At 48.6% G+C, this 23,388-nt stretch overlaps 1 protein-coding gene across 6 annotated transcripts in view; it reads right to left on the bottom strand.

Annotated features, from left to right (window-relative positions):
* IKKepsilon (I-kappaB kinase epsilon) overlaps positions 1 to 23,388 on the bottom strand; it is a 395,291-nt gene that overhangs the window by 192,751 nt on the left and 179,152 nt on the right. For all 6 annotated transcript variants that reach the window (XM_069315600.1, XM_045766596.2, XM_069315599.1 and 3 more), the window contains one exon: positions 22,162 to 22,348. In XM_069315600.1, coding sequence (XP_069171701.1) covers positions 22,162 to 22,348 — 187 coding nt within the window. The remainder of the gene's footprint in view (positions 1 to 22,161; positions 22,349 to 23,388) is intronic.

Raw genomic sequence — 23,388 nt, 5'->3', positions numbered from 1 at the left:
ATTTCTCTACCTAACCTTCTTCGCCGTTCTTGAGATAGGGTGCGACTCTCAAGTTGTTCCGCGATTCGTTTTCTTCGTCTATATAAGGAACGACGTTCCCGTTCCAATCTGCATCTCTTTCTCTTTTTTCTTAGGGGTATGCGGTTTGAACATATTTCTAGTGCTACTGAGCTTATTTTTTCCAGGCACTGGTTCAGGTTTGCATTTCCTAGCTGTTCTTCCCAGTTTATTTCTGTGAAGTCCTGGTTTATTTGCTCCCAGTTTATCCGTTTATTATTGAAGTTGAATTTGCTGAAATCTCCTCCACCGGGAATCTGGACTGGTTTTGGAGGTCCATTCCCCATGGTTGTCAGTACCTCAATTAAGTTGTGATCTGAGTAACAGGTATTTGTAATCATTATGTTCCCGATCAACTCATCATTATTAGTGAAAATGAGGTCCAGCGTGTTCTCCTTCCTAGTTGGTTCTACTATTTGCTGGTTTAAGGCAAACCTATCGCACATCCGTAGCAGGTCATTTGCATGTGCCTGCTCATTTAGGCTACTTCCTGGTATTCTTTCTGATATTACTGTATTAGCCAGGTGCTTCCATTTCAGGTGCCGTAGGTTGAAGTCCCCAAGCAGGATGATGTTCGGAGCTGGATTTGTGAGGTTTTCCAAGCAGTGCTCTATTTTCATTAGTTGGTCTTTAAACTGCTGAGGGTTTGCCTCCGGTGACTTATATGCAAGGACAACAACTACATTTAGGATCTCTATTTTGACTATCAGCACTTCCACCATATCATTTGAGGTGTTTTTAGGCCTTTTTAGGTTTTTAGGCATCATTTTAGGCCTAGAACTCCACCCACATCGACTGATGCAAAATAGTTAGGGTATCCATATCAGCCATGGATAGCTTCGGGGAGCCGTAGGGGCTCCCCCCAGAAAAACTGGTTCAGTCAAAGAGGCCAGAGAGCAGAGGATATCAGATCACTCTAATTGAGGAAATAGCAATGAGTAAGACAGATCAAGATGAAACAAACAGCAGCAAGGTAAACCTGATCAAATAGGAAAATCTAGGAAGCCACCAAAGACCCACTAGAAAGAAGCATTTTATTTCATTCGCATTTTCTGGGATGGATCCCTCAGTGCCACCCTGTTGCTATCTCACCAAAAAGAACAAAAACAAAAAGGGAAATTACCGGTGGCAGAGGAAAGCATTAGCCAGTAACCCCCAAAGAAGTCTGTCACAGCCCTGGCACATTGACAATACTGTAACCAAGCGATTATCCGGGATTCGAACATCCGGAAAATGCCCTTATACGGCCAAAATCGTGAACGGATAAAGTTATCTCAATATCCGGCCAAAATGGCCATGGGAGCCGGATAAAAGCTGGTTTAGCCGGATAAAAATTTGGCCATACCGTATTAATCCCGTCTGCCTGTGGTTCTAGACACATGGTGGAGGAGGGGGTGGGGTGGGTGGGAGGGGAGCGTCGGGAGGGACCACCTGGGTACAGGAATTACCATTAATTTTAGAACAATTAATCATAGCCAAAAACAAATTAAATAAGTACATACTAGTAATTATGTAATAATAAATAAATAAGTTTCCTAAAAGCAATGTGCACAGGCTGAAGTTTCCTTCAAAAATATTGAGTTTTTTCTTCCTGGCGGCCTACGTAACGTGCTATAGCTGCCCCAAGTGGACCCGTCCAACACTGGTTAACCCATGTGCTCCTGTCCCTCGTGTTATACCACAGTGCTGCGCCTTTAGTGAAATATTTTTTTAAACAATTTTTTTTATTTTCATAGTAACTTTGAACATTTTTGACCAAGACTATGTCTGGTAGCAGCATAAATCGTTCTGGAGGTGTTAAGAGGAAGAAGGTTGTCCTAGCAATTAAAGACAAGTTACGTGTTGTTCAACCAGTGAGGCGTCACAGGCAGCCAAATGCCTTTAACAAGCAAGGCATCACAGGCAAACCAAGCGCCTTCAACAAGTGAGGTGCAAGCAAGCGCCTTTAACAAGTGAGGCGTCACAGGCAAGCCAAGTGCCTTCAACAAGTGAGGCACAAGCAAGCGCCTTCAACAAGTGAGGCGTCACAGGCAAGCCAAATGCCTTAAACAAATGAGGCTTCACAGGCAAGCCAAGCGCCTTCAACAAGTGAGGCGCAAGCAAGCGCCTTAACCCTTAAACTGCGCATGGCGTATATATATGCCCTGAGTAACATGTCCCACTGTTGGAGCACTGTTGGAGCAACCAAGGCTGGCGCATGCAGCATGAGCAAACAGCATTGCTGTTCAGCTTGTGACCACAGCATCGCCGAAAAATGTCAAAATAAATATATAATTGTTATTATTTAGCGATGACAATATTACAGATGACCCATGACTGTGATATAAATAACCAGGGTTGTGGTAATAGCAGGATTGTTGTAATAATTAGCGCTGTGGGAGGAGTGATGCTGAGAGACAGAGAGAGACAGCATCGTTTACTGATTGTGTGGCTACCTGTTATTGTTTGCATTCACCATACCAGGTCAGTGGTTCTCTATGGTGAACACAAATGTAGATACTTATATGTAATGTGTGTATTAGTGTAATAACAGCAAAAGGATTATGCTGGGAGGAGCCATATGGGTGACGGTGGTGACGTCGTCTGCATGATTTGTCTAGCTGTTTAGAGGGTGGCCACTATGCTCTTTGGGCGCACTACAAGCTTAGGTGTACAGTTACGGTGCACAAAACATGTAGATACTTATATATAATATGTGTATATAAGGTAATAACACTGCAAACAGTATTGTTGGGGGAGAAAGTTTAGTGGGTGTGACCTTGAATGAGTGAGGGAGCCGCCAGCCGCCATCTGTGTATAGCGACACTCTTAGTGCCTGAACTAACTATATCAGCTTAGCTGTACAGTTGTGGTGAACAAAATATATACATACTTATATATAACGTCTGTATATAGTGTAATAACACCACAAATGGAGTTGTTGGGGAAGAAAGTTTAGTGCGTGTGTTGAGGGAGTGGCAGCGAGTGGCTGGCTGGTGTGTGGCGGTAACTCCTCGTTGCTTTTTGACTCTCAATACCAACTTAGTGGTTCGTTATGGTGACCAAAACATGCTGATACTTATATATAACCTGTGCATAGAGTGTAATAGCAGCAAAACTATTTGTTTATTGTTTTATAAACATAATAATTGAATCACTAATATGCACATCATACTTTTGAGTATAGCGATTATTCACCACTTTTATTATATAAATATATTACAATACACACGCAGGCGATGAGTCACAATAACTTGGCTGAAGTATGTTGACCAGACCACACACTAGAAATTGAAGGGACGACGACGTTTCGGTCCGTCCTGGACCATTCTCAAGTCGATTGTGATGAGGACAGGTAGGGACAGGCATTAAATAGGCAAGAGAGAGCTGAGGAGGAAAGTCAGGTGTAGGGGATAGTAGTAATGAGAACTGCAGCAGGCCTATTGGCCCATACGAGGCAGCTCCTATTATAACCACCGAAGGAGATAGTAATAGGAATAAGAAGAGGATAGCAAGGGAGCGTAGAAGACAATGAACAGAAAAAGGGAGAAGAGAGAAAGAAAGGGAAAGAGAAAGAAAGAAATGGAAGGGGGAAAGCTTATGTTAAGTCACGTTTGTTAGAAAGATTAGAGCATTTGAGTATATACTGTGAAAGGGAAGAGTCCACAGCAACAAAGCCAGGACTCAAGTTCATGTTGGGTACATTGTTAATAAGAGCTGATTCTACAAGACGGCGTCTGTGTAGAGTAGAGGCAGGAAAGATTATTTTGGAGGAAGACCAATCAATGGGATGATTTAATGCCTGTCCCTACCTGTCCTCATCACAATCGACTTGAGAATGGTCCAGGACGGACCGAAACGTCGTCGTCCCTTCAATTTCTAGTGTGTGGTCTGGTCAACTTACAATACACACTATTGAATAATATTACTGCAAAAAAACTAAGAAAAAATCAATCGGAGACATTGAAACAATTAGGTAATACTGTAATATCTTTGTGGCAACTCCCACCTGTCAGCGCGGGTGACACTGACCGGGTCTGACGACCGCTCTGTCAACGCCCACTTTCTGGGGGGAGCCCCGTCGGCTCCCCGGAGCTATCCCAGGCTGATATGCTAATGTCAGACTTTGGCATCAGTCATGTGTATGGAGTTCTTAGGCCTACCGGGGACCACGGCCAGAACCGGGCCCCCTCAGAGAGGCAAGGGGAGCAATGGCCTATAGAAGCCCCCGTGTAGTTGGAAGCATTCTATGTCTGCCATCGACCGGAACAGGCACCCAGAAAGGTAAGCGCCCCAAAACAAACCCCTATTCTGGTTAAAATTGCTACCTAAAACCGAACTAGTGGATAGAACTCCCCAACCGAAAACAAGCAAACTAGTGTGACGTCACACACTGCCGTGCCGCTGTCTGCGCAGCTCCCCCCTCCCCGGGAGGGGGAAGGGGGAGCCCCAGACCCCCCGCGCCGGCTACCCACACCTCAGTTCTTGAGGCTGATGCTATAGGCGATGGTCGTGTGCTCTGGCTCCGGTGTCGCTACTGCACTGTGCTTTGAGTGTGGTGTTAGTTTTGTGGGTGCGAGAGCCAGGAGTTATCTTCAGTACTCGGGCTGCATGCGCCTAGGGCTGCCTTCCCTAGGTGCCCTGTAAGTACTGCCCTTGGGGCTTGGGGCCACCTTCCACAGGCTCCTCGGGGTCTGCCTCTGCTGGTCCGTTTTACCTTTCGGTTTTTCGGCCGCCTGTTGGGCTCTTGGGTGTTCTGTTCTCCCTTGTTACCGGCAGGTAAGAGGCAGTTTGCACTGGTAGGGGCGCAGGGCGCTGCTCAGCTTGTAATTCCCGACATCGCGGCCGGCTCTGTTCCTTGGGGTTCGCTGTCCTCTTGCGGGGTTTTGTTTTTCTTTTTGTTTTTGCCTGGTGGGGGGTTCTGTCATTTTATTCAGTTTGTTTTTGCCCTTCCACTGTTCTCCTCGGTGGCGCCCCCTGCTAGGTCCCTGTGAGTGTACACGTCCCTGGGGTTCAGCTTTAGAAGTTTGCTTGGTAGTTTTGGGCGCCGGTTTGCAGCACCCTGCCTGGGACTACCTGAGCGCGAGTCCTCTTAAAGTAAACGCTCAGGACCCTGGGAATCCCCTAGGGGGCGCGTGGGTCCGATGGATGTGACCCCGGAGTCCCCACTCGCTGTGTGCGAGTTTGAGGGTTGCTCGGTCCCCTTGTCTCAGGGTGACCCTCATTGTTTTTGCCTCTGCCACGCTGCCTGTTGGGTCGGTGATACTTTCGACCCTGAGTCCTGTGAGTGTTGCTGCTTGCTTGTGACTCAATTTACCCAATCCTCTGATGATTCTATTCGGGTACAGGCGGCACGTGCGTTGCAGTCTAAGTTTCGTCTGTTGCAACGCGCTCGGTTGGTTGCTTCCCCGGATGCCCCGGGGCTGCCCCGCTTTGCTTTTCAAGACCCGGACTTGGGGGTGGGGGTCGCTTCGATCCTGGTTCAGTCCGCACCTCCTCGTCCTTCCCCTTCTGTTCGTTCTGGTCCCCCGCCCCTGCTTCCGGCCCCGAAGCGTCTGAGGGTTTCGGGGTCGGAGCAGGGGTTACTTGATCTCGAGACTCAGGCAGCTTCGGGGGTTGCCCCTTCCGGGGGGGTGGCAGAGGCATTCGAGTCTTGTCTCCCGGCCGAAGCTTCAGGGTCTGACCAGTGGGCCCCCCTTCCTCCAGCTTTTCCGGCTGCTCCGTCCTTGTCTTGTGGGGTCGGGGCTTGGGGAGAGGACTCGGCCTCGGGTCCTGTGGTGACGGACCTCGAGGCTGGGGAGGGGCTGACTTGGGGGCCTTGGGCCCCGCTGGACCCCGCCTGGGTTTTTCTTCCCACTGAGCGGGGCTTATTGTTACAAGGAGTGGGGTTTTCTTTCCCCCCCTCTGCGTACGAGTTGGATTTGGTGTCGGCCCCTCCCCGGGTATGGTTCCGTGTTCCCCGGGTACGTCGGTTCCGTCCTTCCGGAGGTTTTCGGCTTATCGCATCCAACCTGGTGTGGTGCGAGCGGCCTTTGCAGCTTACCTCCTGCGTGACCCGGATTATGCCTCGGAAATGGATCCGTCCACGTTCAGGTTTGGGACTTCGTTCCCTTTCTGGCTCCGTTACGAGGTTCCGGAGTCGTCCTGGCTAGCAGACTGCCCCTTGTTTGGTCTGGATTCCTGGCATTCTTTCTGTCGTTCCCGCACGCTGGAGTGGCGGGAAGCTTCCACGGTGCTTCAGGTTTTCCTGGGGGGTGAACTTGAGTACCTGAATGAGTGCTTGTTTGCCCCTGCCCTTCCCCGCGATGTGGGCGTTATTCAGCTCCATGTGCAGGTTCCCTCCCTTTCGGTGGCGCTCGTGGCGGAGGACTTGCGCGCTCGGGGCCTTTTGTGTTCGGCCTTGCGGTTCTTTTCCCTCCTGGAGCTGTCTTCGGATTGGCTCGTGGAGGATGTGGGGACGCTTGGGTCAGTCCCGGGGTCCGGCACCTTGTCCTCGGCTGCGCGTTCGTCGGCTGCCTTGTTGAAGCTGTTCACGCCGATTTTGCGGGATGCGGTTTCCCTGTTCTATGCTTCCCGTCTCGCGAGTCGGCAGGCGGTGCTGGGTTCCTCTGTGGAATCTGCTTGGGCTCTGGCTCTTAGGCGTTCTTCACCTTTTTGTCCTCTCCTGTTTGGGGAGTCGGCTGTGGCGCAGTTTATTCAGGCTGCGTCGGCGGCTTGTCGTCCGATGTCGGACTTGTTGGTTTTCCGGGGGTCCCGGGGTGGGTCTTCCCGGAAAGGTCGTGCCAGGGCTCGGGGTTCCTCTCGTCGTGGTAGGCCTCTGGTGTCAGGTTTGGGGTTGGCTCCTCCTGCGGACCCTCCCTCGTCTGGTCGGCGCGGTGTTCGCGCTGTGCGGGGTTCTGGGTCTCGTAAGGGTCGCCGGCCCTTTCGCGGTTTGCCCCTTTGACGGGGCGATGGGGGGGCGGCTTGCGCTGTTCGCCCGCGCCTGGTCCCACGATTCGTGGGCCTTTCGGGTCGTGTCTCGCGGCCTGCGGTGGCGTTGGGTGGCCCCTCCCCCCTTTGGGGGGTCGGGGCTGGCAGGGCAGGCTTCTTCCCCTGCGCTCTGTCGAGTCGTCTTGGAGTGGGTACGCTTGGGCGTCGTCGAAACGACGTCGTCCCTCAGATGGGTTTCCCGTCTGTTTCCGGTTCCGAAACGGGACTGCGCGGACCTGCGGTTCATTCTGGACTTGTCCCGTCTGAACCCCTGGGTTCATTGCCCCTCCTTTCGGATGACTACGCTGTCTCAGGTTCGGCTCCTCTTGGAGCCAGGAGCTTGGATGGTGTCCCTGGACCTCCGGGACGCTTATTGGCATGTCCCGATTCATCCGCGGTTCAGGGACTGGCTCGGTTTTGTTGTGGGGCGTCTGAGTTACCGCTTTCGTTGTCTCCCGTTCGGGTTGGACCTGGCACCTCGCGTGTTCACACGCCTTACACGGGTTGTGGTGGCTCGTTTGCGTCTCCTAGGTGTTCGGGTGTTGGCCTACCTCGACGACTGGCTGGTTTGGGCTCCCAGCCAGTCAGCTTACTTGCTAGCCAGGGATTTGGTTCTTTCCCAGCTCACCGGGTTCGGGTTCTTGGTGAACTGGAGGAAGTCCCATCTGGTTCCCTCTCAGGTTCGGACTTGGCTGGGTCTCGTGTGGGACTCTCGAACCGCCTCCTTGTCTCTCCCTCCGGAGTCTCTCCTGCGGCTGCGGTCCCGCCTTCGTCTGTTTCTGGAGGGCCCTCGGGTCACCCGGCGGTTGCTCGAGGGGCTGTGCGGGAGCCTGAACTTCGCGATGGTGGTCTACCCGCCGGGTCGGGTTTGGCTTCGACGGCTGTTCTGGTTCCTTCGGGGTTCCCCCTTCCGTCTCTCTCGCGATCGCAGAGTTCGACCCCCGGGGGACTTGCGTCGGTTGCTGCGTCACCGGCTTCCTCTTCGGGTTTTTCGGGGTTCAGTGCCTTGGCGCCTACCCGAGCCCTCGCTCGATGTGTACACGGATGCGTCGTCTCTCGGCTGGGGTTTTGTGACCAGTGCTCACCAGGCCGGCCAGGGGCGTTGGGATCCGTCCTTCCGTCGAGCTCACAGTACGGTGCGGGAGTTCGCGGCAGTGTGGTTTGCTCTGGGGAGGATTCGGGTGGCCCGCGGATCAACGATTCGGCTCCATTCGGACTGCTCTCCGGTGGTTCATTGCCTGAACCGCGGAGGTTCGATGCGGTCCTTGTCTCTTTGGGGTTGGTCGCTTCGGGTGACTTGTCTGCTGAGTTCTCGGGGTTTGGCTCTCCTGGCGGTTCACGTACGGGGCGTGTCCAACGTCTTGGCCGACGCCCTGTCTCGCTTCGTTCCCCTCTCCACGGAGTGGACGGTCGACGACGAGTCCTTCCGTTGGCTTTGCCAGACGTTCGGGCGCCCCGACGTGGACCTCTTCGCGTCGGCGTGGTCGCGGCGTCTTCCAGTTTATACGGCGCCCTTCCCCGATTGCGAGGCCGTCGGGGTCGATGCCTTTCGGCTCGATTGGTCGAGGTGGGGGTTCCTGTACCTCTTTCCCCCGGTTCGGCTGTTGCTCCAGGTCCTGACTCGCTTAGAGACTTACCGGGGGAGAGTTGTCCTTCTGGCCCCTTGGTGGCCGGCCCAGCCTTGGTTTCAGGCGCTGGTTGCTCGGTGTCCGAACCCGAGGGTTTTCCCGCGGCTCCGCCTCTTTCAGCAGATCGGGCCGGTACGTCATGTAGCTGGTTCGATCTTCTCCTCGAGTCTTCGCGTATGGTTTTTTTGACTCGAGTCTATCATCATCTCTATGGTGATCAGGTGGCCTCCTTGTTGGTGTCCCACCTGAGGGCTTCTTCTCGGCGGCAGTATGAAGTTTCCTGGCGGTCCTTCCGTTTCTTTTTGCGTCTTCGTCGTCTTAGCTCCTTGTCTGTTCAGGTGGTCTTGTCCTTCCTCTCGTGGTTGTTTCAGGACCGTCATCTTATGCCTAACACTGTCGCTTCGTATCGTGCGGCGCTGGCAGAGCCGCTTCAGCTTGCTTTCGGTATCGATGTTACGTCTGCGCCGTTTCGCAAGCTGTCTCGTGCATTGTTTCACCTCCGGCCTGCTCATGCGTCGCCTGAGCCTTCCTGGTCTTTGGACAGAGTGCTCGCTTTCCTTTCATCTCCTCGTTTCGTTGTGGCCCCTTCGGTCCAGGATTGTTTTTCCAAGGCACTTTTCTTGTTGGCTTTGGCCTCTGGGGGTCGGGTAGGGGAGCTTCATGCTCTCCTCCGGCGCAGGGGTTTTCTGCTCTTTTGGTCGTGGTGATAGTTTTGTTCGTTTGCAGCCGTCTCCTTCTTTTCTGGCGAAGAATGAGACTGCTGCGTTCCGGAGGGGTCCATGGGTGGTTGATGCTTGGTTGGTCAGGCCGGGGGTGCATCATGTTTTGTGTCCGGTTGCGGCGCTTCGCCGTTATTTGCGCGCCACAGCTTCTGTGTCCGGGGACGCGCTGTGGGTTGATCCGGTTTCCCTTCTTCCCTGTTCGCGGGTTCGGGTCTCTCCGGTCGTCCGCAGGGTTATTAGGTCCAGCCAGCCTGCGGTCTATCCCCGTGCCCATGACGTTCGTAAGTTCGCGGCTCTTGCTGCCGTCTTTGGGAATATGTCTTGGTCTGATATTCGGGCGTGGGGATTTTGGCGGTCGAACAGGGTCCTGGCTGCTCGTTACCTTGTGAATGTCCCTGGGCCTCGTCGGGCCTGTGTTGCTTTGGGTCGGCGGTTGCAGCCAGTTGTCTCGGCTTCGAGTTGAGGGGTGAGCGACGACCGCCTCCCGGGTAAGTCCCTCTTTTTCTGTCTGTGGGTAGTTAGCTCCGGGGAGCCGACGGGGCTCCCCCCAGAAAACCAGCGTTGAATGTAATGAAACGCCATTTTCTGGGTGAGTCCCGGAGGCTCCCCGGCATCCCTCCCTCCCTCCGGTCGGCGGTTTTTCGCGTTTTTGACATCCAGCCTCAAGAACTGAGGTGTGGGTAGCCGGCGCGGGGGGTCTGGGGCTCCCCCTTCCCCCTCCCGGGGAGGGAGGAGCTGCGCAGACAGCGGCGCGGCAGTGTGTGACGTCACACTAGTTTGCTTGTTTTCGGTTGGGGAGTTCTATCCACTAGTTCGGTTTTAGGTAGCAATTTTAACCAGAATAGGGGTTTGTTTTGGGGCGCTTACCTTTCTGGGTGCCTGTTCCGGTCGATGGCAGACATAGAATGCTTCCAACTACACGGGGGCTTCTATAGGCCATTGCTTCCCTTGCCTCTCTGAGGGGGCCCGGTTCTGGCCGTGGTCCCCGGTAGGCCTAAGAACTCCATACACATGACTGATGCCAAAGTCTGACATTAGCATATCAGCCTGGGATAGCTCCGGGGAGCCTCCGGGACTCACCCAGAAAATGGCGTTTCATTACATTCAACGCTGGTTTTTTGCCAGACTTCCTCGGTCAATTGCGCCCAAAATATGTCACCTACGATTTTTTTTTTTTTCCCGTGCTCAGGGGACGCAAATTAACATGTTTAGAAGACAAAAAAAAAATTTTAATTTTTTTTTTCTTGTGCACAGGGGTGTAAATGTCCCTAGGACCCCTGAGCAGTGTAAGGGTTAACAAGTGAGGCGTCACAGGCAAGCCAAATGCCTTCAACAAGTGAGGCTTCACAGGCAAGCCAAGCGCCTTTAACAAGTGAGGCCTCACAGGCAACTCAAATGCCTTCAACCAGTGAGGCTTCAGCAGCTGGCAATCAAAACTAACTTTGCTTAATGAACTGTACAGTAATTTTAAGTGTTAATTTTAGTGTTGCGTTAGTATAGGTTATGTAAATTGTTAAGAATTTTTAACTTCAAGATGTGTGGCATCAATCAAGAAGACGAACACCAACAAGGTAAGTTGAGGTTTCTAGTTGAATATTTAATAATTTTATATGTGGCAAGGCAATTCAAATTATGTTGTTTGTAGTATAAAAATAGTTGGAAATGGTCACTTTTGGACTCGTAGGTGAAAAAGTACCATTATCCAAAAAATGCGATAATCCGGCTGGGGGTCCTTCCCATATAGTCCGGATGATTGAGTGGAGACAGTACACTGAGTAGCCAATATCCAGTTCCGAAGCCACGTAAAAAAAATAGAGTTGAATGTAATGAAACGCCATTTTCTAGGTGAGACCTGGAGGCTCCCTGGAGCTATCTAGACTGATATGTAATATATTAGACTTTGGCATCAGTCAGTGTGAATGGAGTTCACAGGCCTACTGGGGACTACGAGCCAGAACCTGGCCCCCTCAGAGAGGCATGAGAAGCAATGGCCTATAGAATAGCACATGTGATTTGGAGCATTCTATGTCTACCAGCGACTGGGTCAGGTCGCTGAAACTACTACCGAAAGTCAAACTAGTGGACAGAACTCTCTCTCTCAAAAAAAAGCAAACGAGCATTACATCACCACTTAACGAGCCGCCATCTGCGCAGCTCTCACCTCCACGGGAGGGGGAAGGGTGAGCCCCAGACCCCTCGTGCCGGCAACACATACTTTCAGTTCTGAGGCTGGATGTCAAAACATGTGAAAAAGCCGCCGACCTGAGGGAGGGATGGATGCCGAGGAGCCTCCGGGTCTGGCGTTTCATTACATTCAATGCTGGTTTTCTAGGGGGAAGCCCCTTCAGCTCCCTGGAGCTACCTACCCAAAGACAAGGACAAAAGAGGGATAAACCCAGGAGGCGGAAACCACATGCCCGAACCCGAAAGAAAGACAACTAGCAATGCCGAATGACCTCGCGGATGACCCGGGAGACCCGAACCCTGGAACAGGGACAAAGGTAACCTGGGCCAACCCAAAGTGCGGTCACAGCCACAGAGGCCTGCAAATACTGCACAACCGCAGACTCTGCAAACAGCATAGGGCAAAAAGGGGAAGAAATTTTAAGAGCCAGGGTCCCAAGCAGATTCCACAGGAAGCAAGCACTGCCTGCCAAGACGCAATCTGGGAAACAAAAAAGCGACACCCCATCCAGCAGGATTGGCATAAACAGCTTCAAAAACACAGCTGACACACGCACTGCCGAGGCCAGCGCACTCGACCCAGGAGGCCCCAAGCGCCTCCACATTCTCCTCAAGCCAGTCCGAGGACAGTTCGAAAAGGGAAAAGAAACGCAAGACTGAAGCCAACAGGCCACGGGCACGCAAGTCCTCAGCGACCAAAGCAGCCGAAAGACAAGGAACCTGCACATGCAGTTGCACCACACCAACATCCCGAGGAAGGTGCTCAAACTCGCTCCCCCGCCCCCTCTTAGGAAAACCTGGACCACCATATGAGCCTCGCGCCACTCAAGCACGGGGGACCAACTGGCCCCATACCTCCAACGAGAAAAATGGGCAGTCAGCAAGCCAGGATATTTCCGGAACCTCATAACGAACCCAGTAGGAGCAAGAAGATTCATACACGAAAGAAGACAGATCCATTATAACGCTATAATCCAGGTCGTGCAGGAGGTAAGTCGCAATGACCTCCCACACCACATGCGGAGGGATGCGAGAGGCCGAAACCCTCCAGAAAGACGGGACCAAAGAACCCACGGGATGATGAAACCGAACCCAGGGATGGGTAAATGCTAAATCCAACTCATACGAGGACGGGGAAAAAGAGAACCCCACCTTGTAACACCAAGCCCCGCTCCGAGGGTACAAAAACCCAAGCAGGGTCCAATGGGGCCTAAGGCCCCAAGTCAACCCCTTACCCGCCCCGGGAACCCCACCATGAGGACATGGGGCCTAGCCGTCCCCCTGCTTGATGGGGTTCTGGGAGTTCTTCTACTCCCCAAGCCTGGCCCCAGGCCAGGCTTGACTTGTGAGAGCTTGGTCCACCAGGCTGTTGCTTGGAGCGGCCCACAGGCCCTCAGCCTCAAAAGAAAAGGCAGGAGGAGCCGAAAAAAAGTAGGAACGAGGGGGGGGGGGGGCCCACCAGTCAGACCCAAAAGCTCCGGCCAGAGGACCAGGCTCAAAGGCCTCTGCCACCACACCAGAAGGGTCATCCCCCAAAACCACCAGTCTCAAAGCCAACTAAACCCTGCCCTCGACCCCGAAGTCGGAAGCAAGGGGGGAAGGACCAGGATGAACAAGAGAAGGGGAAGGACAAGCGGGTGTGAACGGAACCAAAGTTGAGAGATCTAACACCCCCAAGTCCGGGTCCCTATAACCAAAACAGGGCAGTCTCGGGGCATCTGGGGTAGCAAGTAACCTAGCATGTTGCAGCAACCTAAACCGAGCATGCAATGCCGAAGCTACATGCACCCGTAAATCATGATCAGTGGACTAGGTGAATTGGAGTACATACAAAGGAACAAAACTCGCAAGACTCTGGGTCGAAAGTGTCACCAACCCAACAGGCAGCATGACGGAGACACAACTGGTGAATGTAACCCTGAGACAAGGGGACAGAGCAACCTTCAAACTCACACGAAGTGAGAGGGGGGACCCCAGAGGTCACGTGCATCAGACCAGAGAGCCCTCGTGGGGTTTCCCAGGGCCCTTAGTCGCGTTATTTCGCTAAGGGAAGCAGGGTACTGCTAACCGGTGCCCAAAGTTACCAACAAAACTGCTAAAGCTGCCTCCTTGGAATGTGAACACTCCTGGGGGCCTAGCAGGGGAAGACCAACATACATACAGGTGAGACCAAAACCAAAGGGCAGAACCCCCCACCAGGAAAGAAAACAGAATTCCTGCCTCTACTCTACACAGACGCCGTCTTGTAGAATCAGCTCTTATTAACAATGTACCCAACATGAACTTGAGTCCTGGCTTTGTTGCTGTGGACTCTTCCCTTTCACAGTATATACTCAAATGCTCAAATCTTTCTAACAAACGTGACTTAACATAAGCTTTCCCCCTTCCATTTCGTTCTTTCTCTTTCCCTTTCATTCTCTCTTCTCCCTTTTTCTGTTCCTTGTCTTCTACGCTCCCTTGCTATCCTCTTCTTATTCCTATTACTATCTCCTTCGGTGGTTATAATAGGAGCTGCCTCGTATGGGCCAATAGGCCTGCTGCGGTTCTCATTACTGCTATCCCCTACACCTGACTTTCCTCCTCAGCTCTCTCTTGCCTATTTAATGCCTGTCCCTACCTGTCCTCATCACAATCGACTTGAGAATGGTCCAGGACGGACCGAAACGTCGTCGTCTCTTCAATTTCTAGTGTGTGGTCTGGTCAACATACTTCAGCCACGTTATTGTGACTCATCGCCTGCACAAGAAAACAAAAATAAAAGCAAAACACTGCAAGAGGACAACGTACCCAGGCGGAACAGATCCGGCCGCTATGAGAGGTGACAACTAGCTGCACAGTACCCTACACCCACACCAGTGACGAATACTACACCCTACCCAGAGGCAAACGGGTGAAGAAAACACCCCAGCAGACTCCAAGGGCAGCCAATCACCAAGCAGCAAAAGACCTTGTGGAGGTAGCCCCCAAGGTGGATTGTGGAAGATGGCACCAAGCCACAAGGGCACTTACTGGGCACCTAGGAAAGTTGACCCTAAGTGCATGCAGCCTGAGTACTTGTGAATATACCTGGTTGATACCTGGTTGATGGGATTCTGGGAGTTCTTCTACTCCCCAAGCCCGGCCCGAGGCCAGGCTTGACTTCTGAGAGTTTGGTACACTAGGCTGTTGCTTGGAGTGGCCCGCAGGCCCACACACACACCACAGCCCGGTTGGTCCGGCACTCTTTGGTCCGGCACACTCAAAACTTTGGAGTTGCAAGATATAATCCACCTTAGGGTCCCAGATATTGTTGCATTATCAGAGACAAAACTTGAAGGAAATATAATAAATGAAGTCATATTCCCAAGAGGCTATTCAGTTTGGAGACGTGACAGGAAAACTAGGAAGGGAGGAGGAGTGGCTGTACTGGTGGAAAAACACCTGAAGGTAAAAAAGTTAATATTTGAAAACCCTCGAGATATTGACATAATGGCATTGCAGGTCTGGAATCAGGATGATAAGCTGATAATTGTAAATGCCTACAGCCCACCAGCAAGCAACACATGGACAAAGGAAGAACTGGATGACAAACGAGTAGGCGTCATAATGGTCATGAGAGATATTATTGTACAAGCAGATAAAGATAAATCACGACTGTTGATACTGAGGGACTTCAACTTTAAAGCAATAGACTGGGAGGCCTATGAAGCAAGAACGGAGGACTTTTGGACATGCAGATTTGTGAACCTCATTCTGGAGACATTTCTTGTATCAATACATAAAGCAGGCCACAAGAATGAGGGAAGGAGATGTACCGTCAGTACTGGATCTAGTATTCACCAGGAAAGAAGAAGAGATATTTGACATCCAGTACCTTCCTCCCTTGGGAAAGAGTGATCACGTCCTGTTAGACATTGATTATGCTTTAAGATATCATCTAGAAGAAAATGGGGACATTGAAACAGTTGATAAACTTGATTTAAGGAGAGGCAACTATGGGGAACTTCGAAATTTTTTTAATGAGTGTAATTGGACAGAATTGTTGCTAGGCAGGGAAGTAAATGAAATGTATGCCAAATTTTTAAAAATATATGAGGAAGGCACACAAACATTCATACCAAAACAGAGATGCAGGGCCAGAAAACAGGATTGGTTCGACAGAAATTGTGAGGGGGCAAGAGACCAAAAGACACAAAAATGGAATCAGTATAGGAAGAGGCCAAACCCCCAAACATACCAGCGATACAAAGATGCGAGAAACAACTATACAGCAGTAAGAAGAGAGGCAGAAAGAAATTTTGAAAAAGGGATAGCGGATAAATGTAAAACAGAACCGGGCCTATTCTACAAATTCATAAACAACAAATTGCAGGTAAAGGATAATATCCAAAAGTTGAAAATGGGGAAACAGATTCACGGAAAATGAAAAGGAAATGTGTGAAACATTAAATGAAAAGTTCCAAAGTGTGTTTGTACAAAATGAAATCTTCAGAGAACTAGACACAATAAGAATTCCAGAGAACAACATAGAGCGGACAGAGGTGTCTAGAGATGAAGTGGAAAATATGGTAAAGGAGCTTGGTAAGAACAAAGCAGCTGGCCCAGATGGCGTTTCACCATGGGTTCTGAGAGAATGTGCATCTGAGCTCAGCATTCCACTTCACCTGATCTTTCAGGCATCCCTGTGTACAGGAATCGTAGCAGACGTGTGGAAACAGGCTAACATAGTTCCAATCTACAAAAGTGGCAGCAGGGAAGACCCCCTCAATTATAGACCTGTATCATTGACAAGTGTAATAGTGAAAGTATTGGAAAAACTAATCAAACTAAATGGGTAGAACACCTGGAGAGAAATGATATAATATCAGACAGACAGTATGGTTTTTGATCTGGAAGATCCTGTGTATCGAATTTACTCAGTTTCTATGATCGAGCCACAGAGATATTACAGGAAAGAGATGGTTGGGTTGACTGCATCTATCTGGACCTAAAAAAGGCTTTCGACAGAGTTCCACATAAGAAGTTGTTCTGGAAACTGGAATATATTGGAGGGGTGACAGGTAAGTTTCTATCATGGATGAAAAATTTTCTGACTGATAGAAAAATGAGGGCAGTAATCAGAGGCAATGTATCGGAATAGAGAAATGTCACAAGTGGAGTACCACAGGGTTCAGTTCTTGCACCAGTGATGTTTATTGTCTACATAAATGATCTACCAGTTGGTATACAGAATTATATGAACATGTTTGCTGATGATGCTAAGATAATAGGAAGGATAAGAAATTTAGATGATTGTCATGCCCTTCAAAAAGACCTGGACAAAATAAGTATATGGAGCACCACTTGGCAAATGGAATTTAATGTTAATAAATGTCATGTTATGGAATGTGGAATAGGAGAACATAGACCCCACACAACCTATATATTATGTGAGAAATCTTAAAAGAATTCTGATAAAGAAAGAGATCTAGGGGTGAGGACCACATAAAGGATATTGTGCAAGGAGCCTATGCTATGCTTTCTAACTTCAGAATTGCTTTTAAATACATGGATGGCGATATACTAAAGAAATTGTTCATGACTTTTGTAAGGCCACAGCTAGAATATGCAGCTGTTGTGTGGTGCCCATATCTTAAGAAGCACATCAACAAACTGGAAAAGGTGCAAAGACATGCTACTAAGTGGCTCCCAGAACTGAAGGGCAAGAGGTACGAGGAGAGGTTAGAAGCATTAAACATGTCAAAACTAGAAGACATAAGAAAAACAGGTGATATGATCACTACGTACAAAAGTACAAAATAGTAACAGGAATTGATAAAATCAACAGGGAAGATTTCCTGAGACCTGGCACTTCAAGAACAAGAGGTCATAGATTTAAACTAGCTAAACACAGATGCTGAAGAAATATAAGAAAATTCACCTTCGCAAATAGAGTGGTAGACGGTTGGAACAAGTTAAGTGAGAAGGTGGTGGAGGCCAAGACCGTCAGTAGTTTCAAACCGTTATATGACAAAGAGTGCTGGGAAGACGGGACACCACGAGCATAGCTCTCATCCTGTAACTACACTTAGGTAATTACACTTAGGTAATTTCTCCTTGGAGGAAACAATTTAGTTTCCTCTTGAAGATGTCCACGGTTGTCCAGCAACATTTCTTATGCTCACTGGGAGAGTGTTGAAGAACTGTGGACCTCTGATGTTTATACAGTGTTCTCTGATTGTGCCTATGACACCCCTGCTCTTCACTGGTTCTATTCTGCATTTTCTTCCATGTCGTTCACTCCAGTACGTTGTTATTTTACTGTGTAGATTTGGTACTTGGCCCTCCAGTATCTTCCACGTGGTATATTATTTGATATCTCTCTCGTCTTCTTTCTTGTGAGTACATTTGGAGGGTTTTGAGACGATCCCAATAATTTAGGTGCTTTATCTCGTCTATGCGTGCTGTATATGTTCTCAGTATTCTCTCTATTTCAGCAATCTTTCCTGTTCTGAAGGGGGAAGTGAGTACTGAGCAGTACTCAAGATGGGACAACACAAGTGACTTGAAGAGTACAACCATTGAGATGGGATCTCTGGACATGAAGGTTCTCGTAATCCATCCTATCATTTTTCTGGCTGACGCAATACTTACTAGGTTATGCTCCCTAAACGTTAGGTCGTCGGACATCATTATTCCCAAATCCTTGACATGCTGTTTTCCTACTATGGGCAGATTCGATTGTGTTTTGTACCCTGTATTTTGTTTCAGATCCTCATTTTTGCCGTATCTAAGTACTGTACCAGGAATTTATCACCATTAAACATCACGTTATTTTCTGCTGCCCAATCAAAAACTTTGTTAATATCTGTTTGTAGTTTATCAATGTCTTCAGCAGAGGTAATTTTCATGCTGATTTTTGTATCATCTGCAAAAGATGACACGTAGCTGTGACTTGTATTTTTGTCTATATCTGATATGAGAATAAGGAAAAGCAGTGGTGCAAGGACTGTACCTTGAGGTACAGAGCTTTTAACTGTGCTTGGACTAGATTTTATATGGCTGACTGTTACTCGCCGAGTCCTGTTTGGCAGAAAATCGTATCCAGCGTCCTACTTTACTGGTTATTTCCATTGACTTCATTTTGTGTGCAATCATGCCATGGTCACATTTAACGAAAGCCTTTGCGAAGGCCATGTATATCACATCAGCATTAAGCAATATACTCCTGGCTCACGCACCACCGAGGACAGCACCACACCACAAGGCACAGGTCTGGAAATCGGGAGCCAGAGTTGCACGACCTTGCCAACCTCACATCAGCCACAGAACTGGGGAGTGGATAGTCGGTATGGGGGTCTGGGGCTCACTCCTTCCCCCTCCCAGGGAGGGGGGAGCTGCACAAACAGCGGCACAGTGACGTGGTAATGTCATGCTTGTTTGTTCATTTTCATTTGAGGAGTACTGTCCACTAGTTCGGCTTTCAGAAGCAATTTCTTAACCAGAACAGAGGTATGTTTTGGGGCACTTACCTTTCTGGGTGCCTGACCCAGTCGATGGCAGATAAAGAATGCTTCCAACTACACGAGGGTTTCTATAGGACATTGCTCCTCGTGCCTTTCTGAGGGGGCTAGGTCCTGGCTCGTGGTCCCCGGTAGGCCTAGAACTCCATTCGCTTAGACTGATGCCAGGGTCTAATACATTCATATCAGCATGGTTAGCTCCGGGAAGCCTCCGGGTCTCACCCAGAAACCTGGCGTTTCATTACATTCCCCGCTGGTTTTATGAACTTAACTTTATTTCTTGATTTTGCCTTTAGGCCTTGCATGTTTGCAAATATGAATAATTTCCCATATTGCGTGTCACTTCTGGTGGGCTTTGGTAGTTCTTCCCCATCTCCATCTTTCCAAGGTGTGCTGTTTTCGTAGTGGTTTGTCCAGTTTTGGTAGTAGTGTAGGTGTTGTGTGGTGTAGTACCTGTGTGCTTGATGATCACTTGTATTCCAGTCTGGTTTATAACCCCCTTCCCCTCAGTAATCCAGCAGCAGTTCTATCTGCCTGTTCCTCTCTCTCTTATATGTTTTAATCTTTTTCTGCCTGCCTCAAAAGAATTGTTAGAAATATCATATTGGTCTTCCCGTCTATATCGCTGTATAACTCTCACATAGAATTCCTGGCACTGAAAAGTGTAACATTTTTTCATTAATTGAAAATTTACATAGTTTAACCCTCAAACCGCTAGGGACCCAAATGGAATTCACACCCACAGGCGCAACAAAAAAAAAAATCCAAAAAATTCTTTCGTCTTATAGAAGTGTTCATTTTTGTTCCCTGATCACGGAAAAAATAACAAAAAAATCGTAGGTGGGATATTTTAGCCGCAATAGGGTAGGGAAGTGTGGCAAAAAAGGGGCGTTGGCAGAACCTTCGCCAAACGAGGTCTACTCCGCACGAGCTGTCAGACGGCAGTTGCCACAAATATATTATTACCTAATTATTTCAATGTCTCTGATTGATTTTTTCTTAGTTTTTTTGCAGTAATATTATTCCATACAGTGAATTGTGGTATATTTATATTATAAAATGTGTGAACCATCACTGTACTCAAAATTATGATGTGCATACTAGTGATTCAATTATTATGTTCATAAAACAAATAGTTTTGCTGTTGTTACACTATATACACAGGTTATATATAAGTATCTGCATGTTTTGTACACCATAACGAACTACTAAGTTGGTCTTGTGAGTCAAAAAGCAACGAGGAGTGACCCCCAAACACCAGCGAGCCACTCACTGCCACTCCCTCCCTCAACACCACTTCACTCACCTCCCACAATACTGTTTCTGTATTTATTCACTATACACTGACGTTATATATACATATTTACATGTTTTGTTCACCATAACTGTACATCTAAGCTTGTATGGTGAGTAAAGGCACAAAGACATAGCTACTCACACAGTCAGCTGATCGGCGGCCGCCCTCAAGGCCAGACGCACTAATATTTGTCATCCAACAATATTGTTTGTGGTGTTATTACGCTATATACACACATTATATATAAGTATCTACCTGTTTTATTCACCATACCTGTACAAATAAGCTGGTATGGTGCCCAAAGACCATAGTGGCCATCAGTAAACACCATGCCAAGTTGTGCAGATGACGCTCCTCCCTCACCAAAATGGCGGCTCCCAACCTACTCTTCTCGCTGTTATCTCACACTATACACATGTTATATATAAGTTTGTACATTTGTGTTCACCATAGCAAACCACTAAGCTGGTATGGTGAGTGCAGTCAGCAAAAGGTGGCCACACACAGTCAGAAAACGACGCCACAACCCTCCCCCCACAGCCTTACTCCTCCCTCCATGGAGCACAGCGCTAAATATCACCATAATCCTGCTATTATCAGAATCCTGGTCAGTTTTATCACAGTCAGGGGGCTTCAGTAATACTATCTTATCTTGAGGTTATCTTGAGATGATTTTGGGGCTTTTTTTTTTTTTTTAGTGTCCCCACGGCCCGGTCCTCGACCAGGCCTCCACCCCCAGGAAGCAGCCCGTGACAGCTGACTAACTCCAAGGTACCTATTTACTGCTAGGTAACAGGGGCATTCAGTGTGAAAGAAACTTTGCCCATTTGTTTCTGCCTCGTGCGGGAATCGAACCCGCGCCACAGAATTACGAGTCCTGCGCGCTATCCACCAGGCTACGAGGCCCCTATCACTGCTAAATAATAGCAGTATCATTTATATTATGGTATTTGTAGGCGATGCTGTGGTCACAAGCTGAACAGCCGTGCTGTGAGCTCGTGCTGCGTGCGCCAGCCTTGGTGGCTTGCTCAATACTGACGCTGTAACACCCAAGAATGTTGGCCTGGATTTTTTTTCTAGGTGGCATCTGGCAACTATTGGTCGTGGCTGTACTATAGCTGCCCCTATCCCAGGCGGGGCGTTTAAATTATAGCGCTAGACACGAAATCATATATAAATGATGTGCGCGGTTTCGGTCACTGATTTGTCACCGATATCATTTATACTGTATATGATATGCGCGGTTTGAGGGTTAAGGTGGAAGTATCTGCACACGGTTCCAAAACAGCATGCACCCCTCCCCAACATGCTCCTGCATTTTTGAGGATGCATAAAAGTGCATTTTGCTCCTTTAGGCCCATATTTGCATATTCCGTGTGCATAGAATTTACAAATATTCTCAGTTTTTATTTTTTTTTCCCAGTTATTATATACCTGTGCTTGTCTTGGCCACCTCTTTATTGGAGCAATCTCCATTACTTGTTCTAATTCCTTCTTTACACATTCTTCCTCATTGATGCTCTCATTGTTAAGATTACCTGGCTCTGCAATATTGCTGCTGCTATGTACCACAATACACTCTCCCTCCACACTACTGCTGTGCTTCTCTAGGCTGCCAGTTCTTGAGTTTTGGTCATTGTCCAGTGTTGTTTTTTCACAATCTCGTGGTACTGGCTCCCACATGATCCCACATTTATTCTCTATTAAACTCGAGTGAATCGAGTGAGTAAATTCAACCTGAAAAGTGTGCGTCCTAACTGGAGATTTGCCAAATAGTGATTCACCGAATCGGGTTCCACTGTATATAAATTTTATAGACTTGATGTAAATTATCTGTGCCTTACAAACTGAGCTGGCAGGTTTCAGGAAGATCAGTGCACCATTCAATAGGACCATTCTCTGAAGTCTGAACTCCTGATATGACTCCTGGTGCCTTTTCCGTGGTAATGTGGTACATGGTCTCTTTGTTTCGTCTGCCTCCATACGGGCGGAAAGGGAGTTGCCCAGTAGCAACATGGTAGAGTGTCACACCTGCAACAAAGCAAGAGAGGACCAAGTTGAATTTGAAATGTACCATTAATTTTTTTTATATAAATTTATTTTATTTCTTATATAAACTACAGGAATAAAACATAATTCTTATGTCTTATTTTTTTCTTATTTTTTCTAATTCATATTTCATAATTACAGATTAGCCATTTGAATATATTCTACACAAAAAATGGCAAAAGAAATTAATCATTCCATTATAATATACAGTAGTTCCTTATATATAGTGTTACTTCAACCATCTAAATTAATTAGTCCTATTGCCTATCCTGTGAATAAATTCCTGTTTGCAGCTAAAAAAAATTCCATTTTACCATTTTTGTGCCACAATTAATGTTCATATTTTACCTATGACAGTTTTATACATTTGCACATTCAACATCTTTGTTAGACCAAAGTTACAAAATGCAGCGGTTGAATGGTGTTCATATCTCAAGAAGCATATCAACAAACTGGAAAACGTGTAAAAACCATGCAACTAAAAAACCAGCGTTGAATGTATTGAAACGCCATTTTCTGGGTGAGCCCCGGAGGCTCCCTGGAGCTTATCGGGCTAATGTATGTTATATTAGACCGGGACATTAGCTAAGGAGTTCAGACCTACCAGGGACCAGCGCCTGAACCTGGCCCCTTCAGAGAGGTTTCAGGGAGCAATGACTTATCTGCCATCGACCGGGGTTAGCACCCAGAAAGGTAGGCATAACAAAACAAACCCCACATGGCAAAAAACTAAAACAAAAACCAAACAGAGGTAAAAACTTTCTACAATCCCAAGGAAACAAGCAAACATCACACTTTACTGCCGCTCCGATCGTCCGCACAGCCCTCCTCGCCCCGAGAGGGGGAGGGGGAAGCCCCGGACCTACCGCGCCGGCTGCCAAGCTTCAGTTCAGAAGCTAAGCTTCAACCAATGCGAAAAAACCACCGACCGGTGGGAGGAAGAGTTTCCAGGGAGCCTCCGGGGCTCACCCAGAAAATGGCGTTTCAATACTTTCAACGCTAGTTTTCTACGGCTCCCTGGA

This window comes from Procambarus clarkii, chromosome 81 (genome assembly GCF_040958095.1).
Source record: "Procambarus clarkii isolate CNS0578487 chromosome 81, FALCON_Pclarkii_2.0, whole genome shotgun sequence".
NCBI classification, from domain to species: domain Eukaryota; kingdom Metazoa; phylum Arthropoda; class Malacostraca; order Decapoda; family Cambaridae; genus Procambarus; species Procambarus clarkii.
Note: the sequence above shows the minus strand (reverse complement) of the source record. Positions and strands in the feature narration are given on the sequence as shown.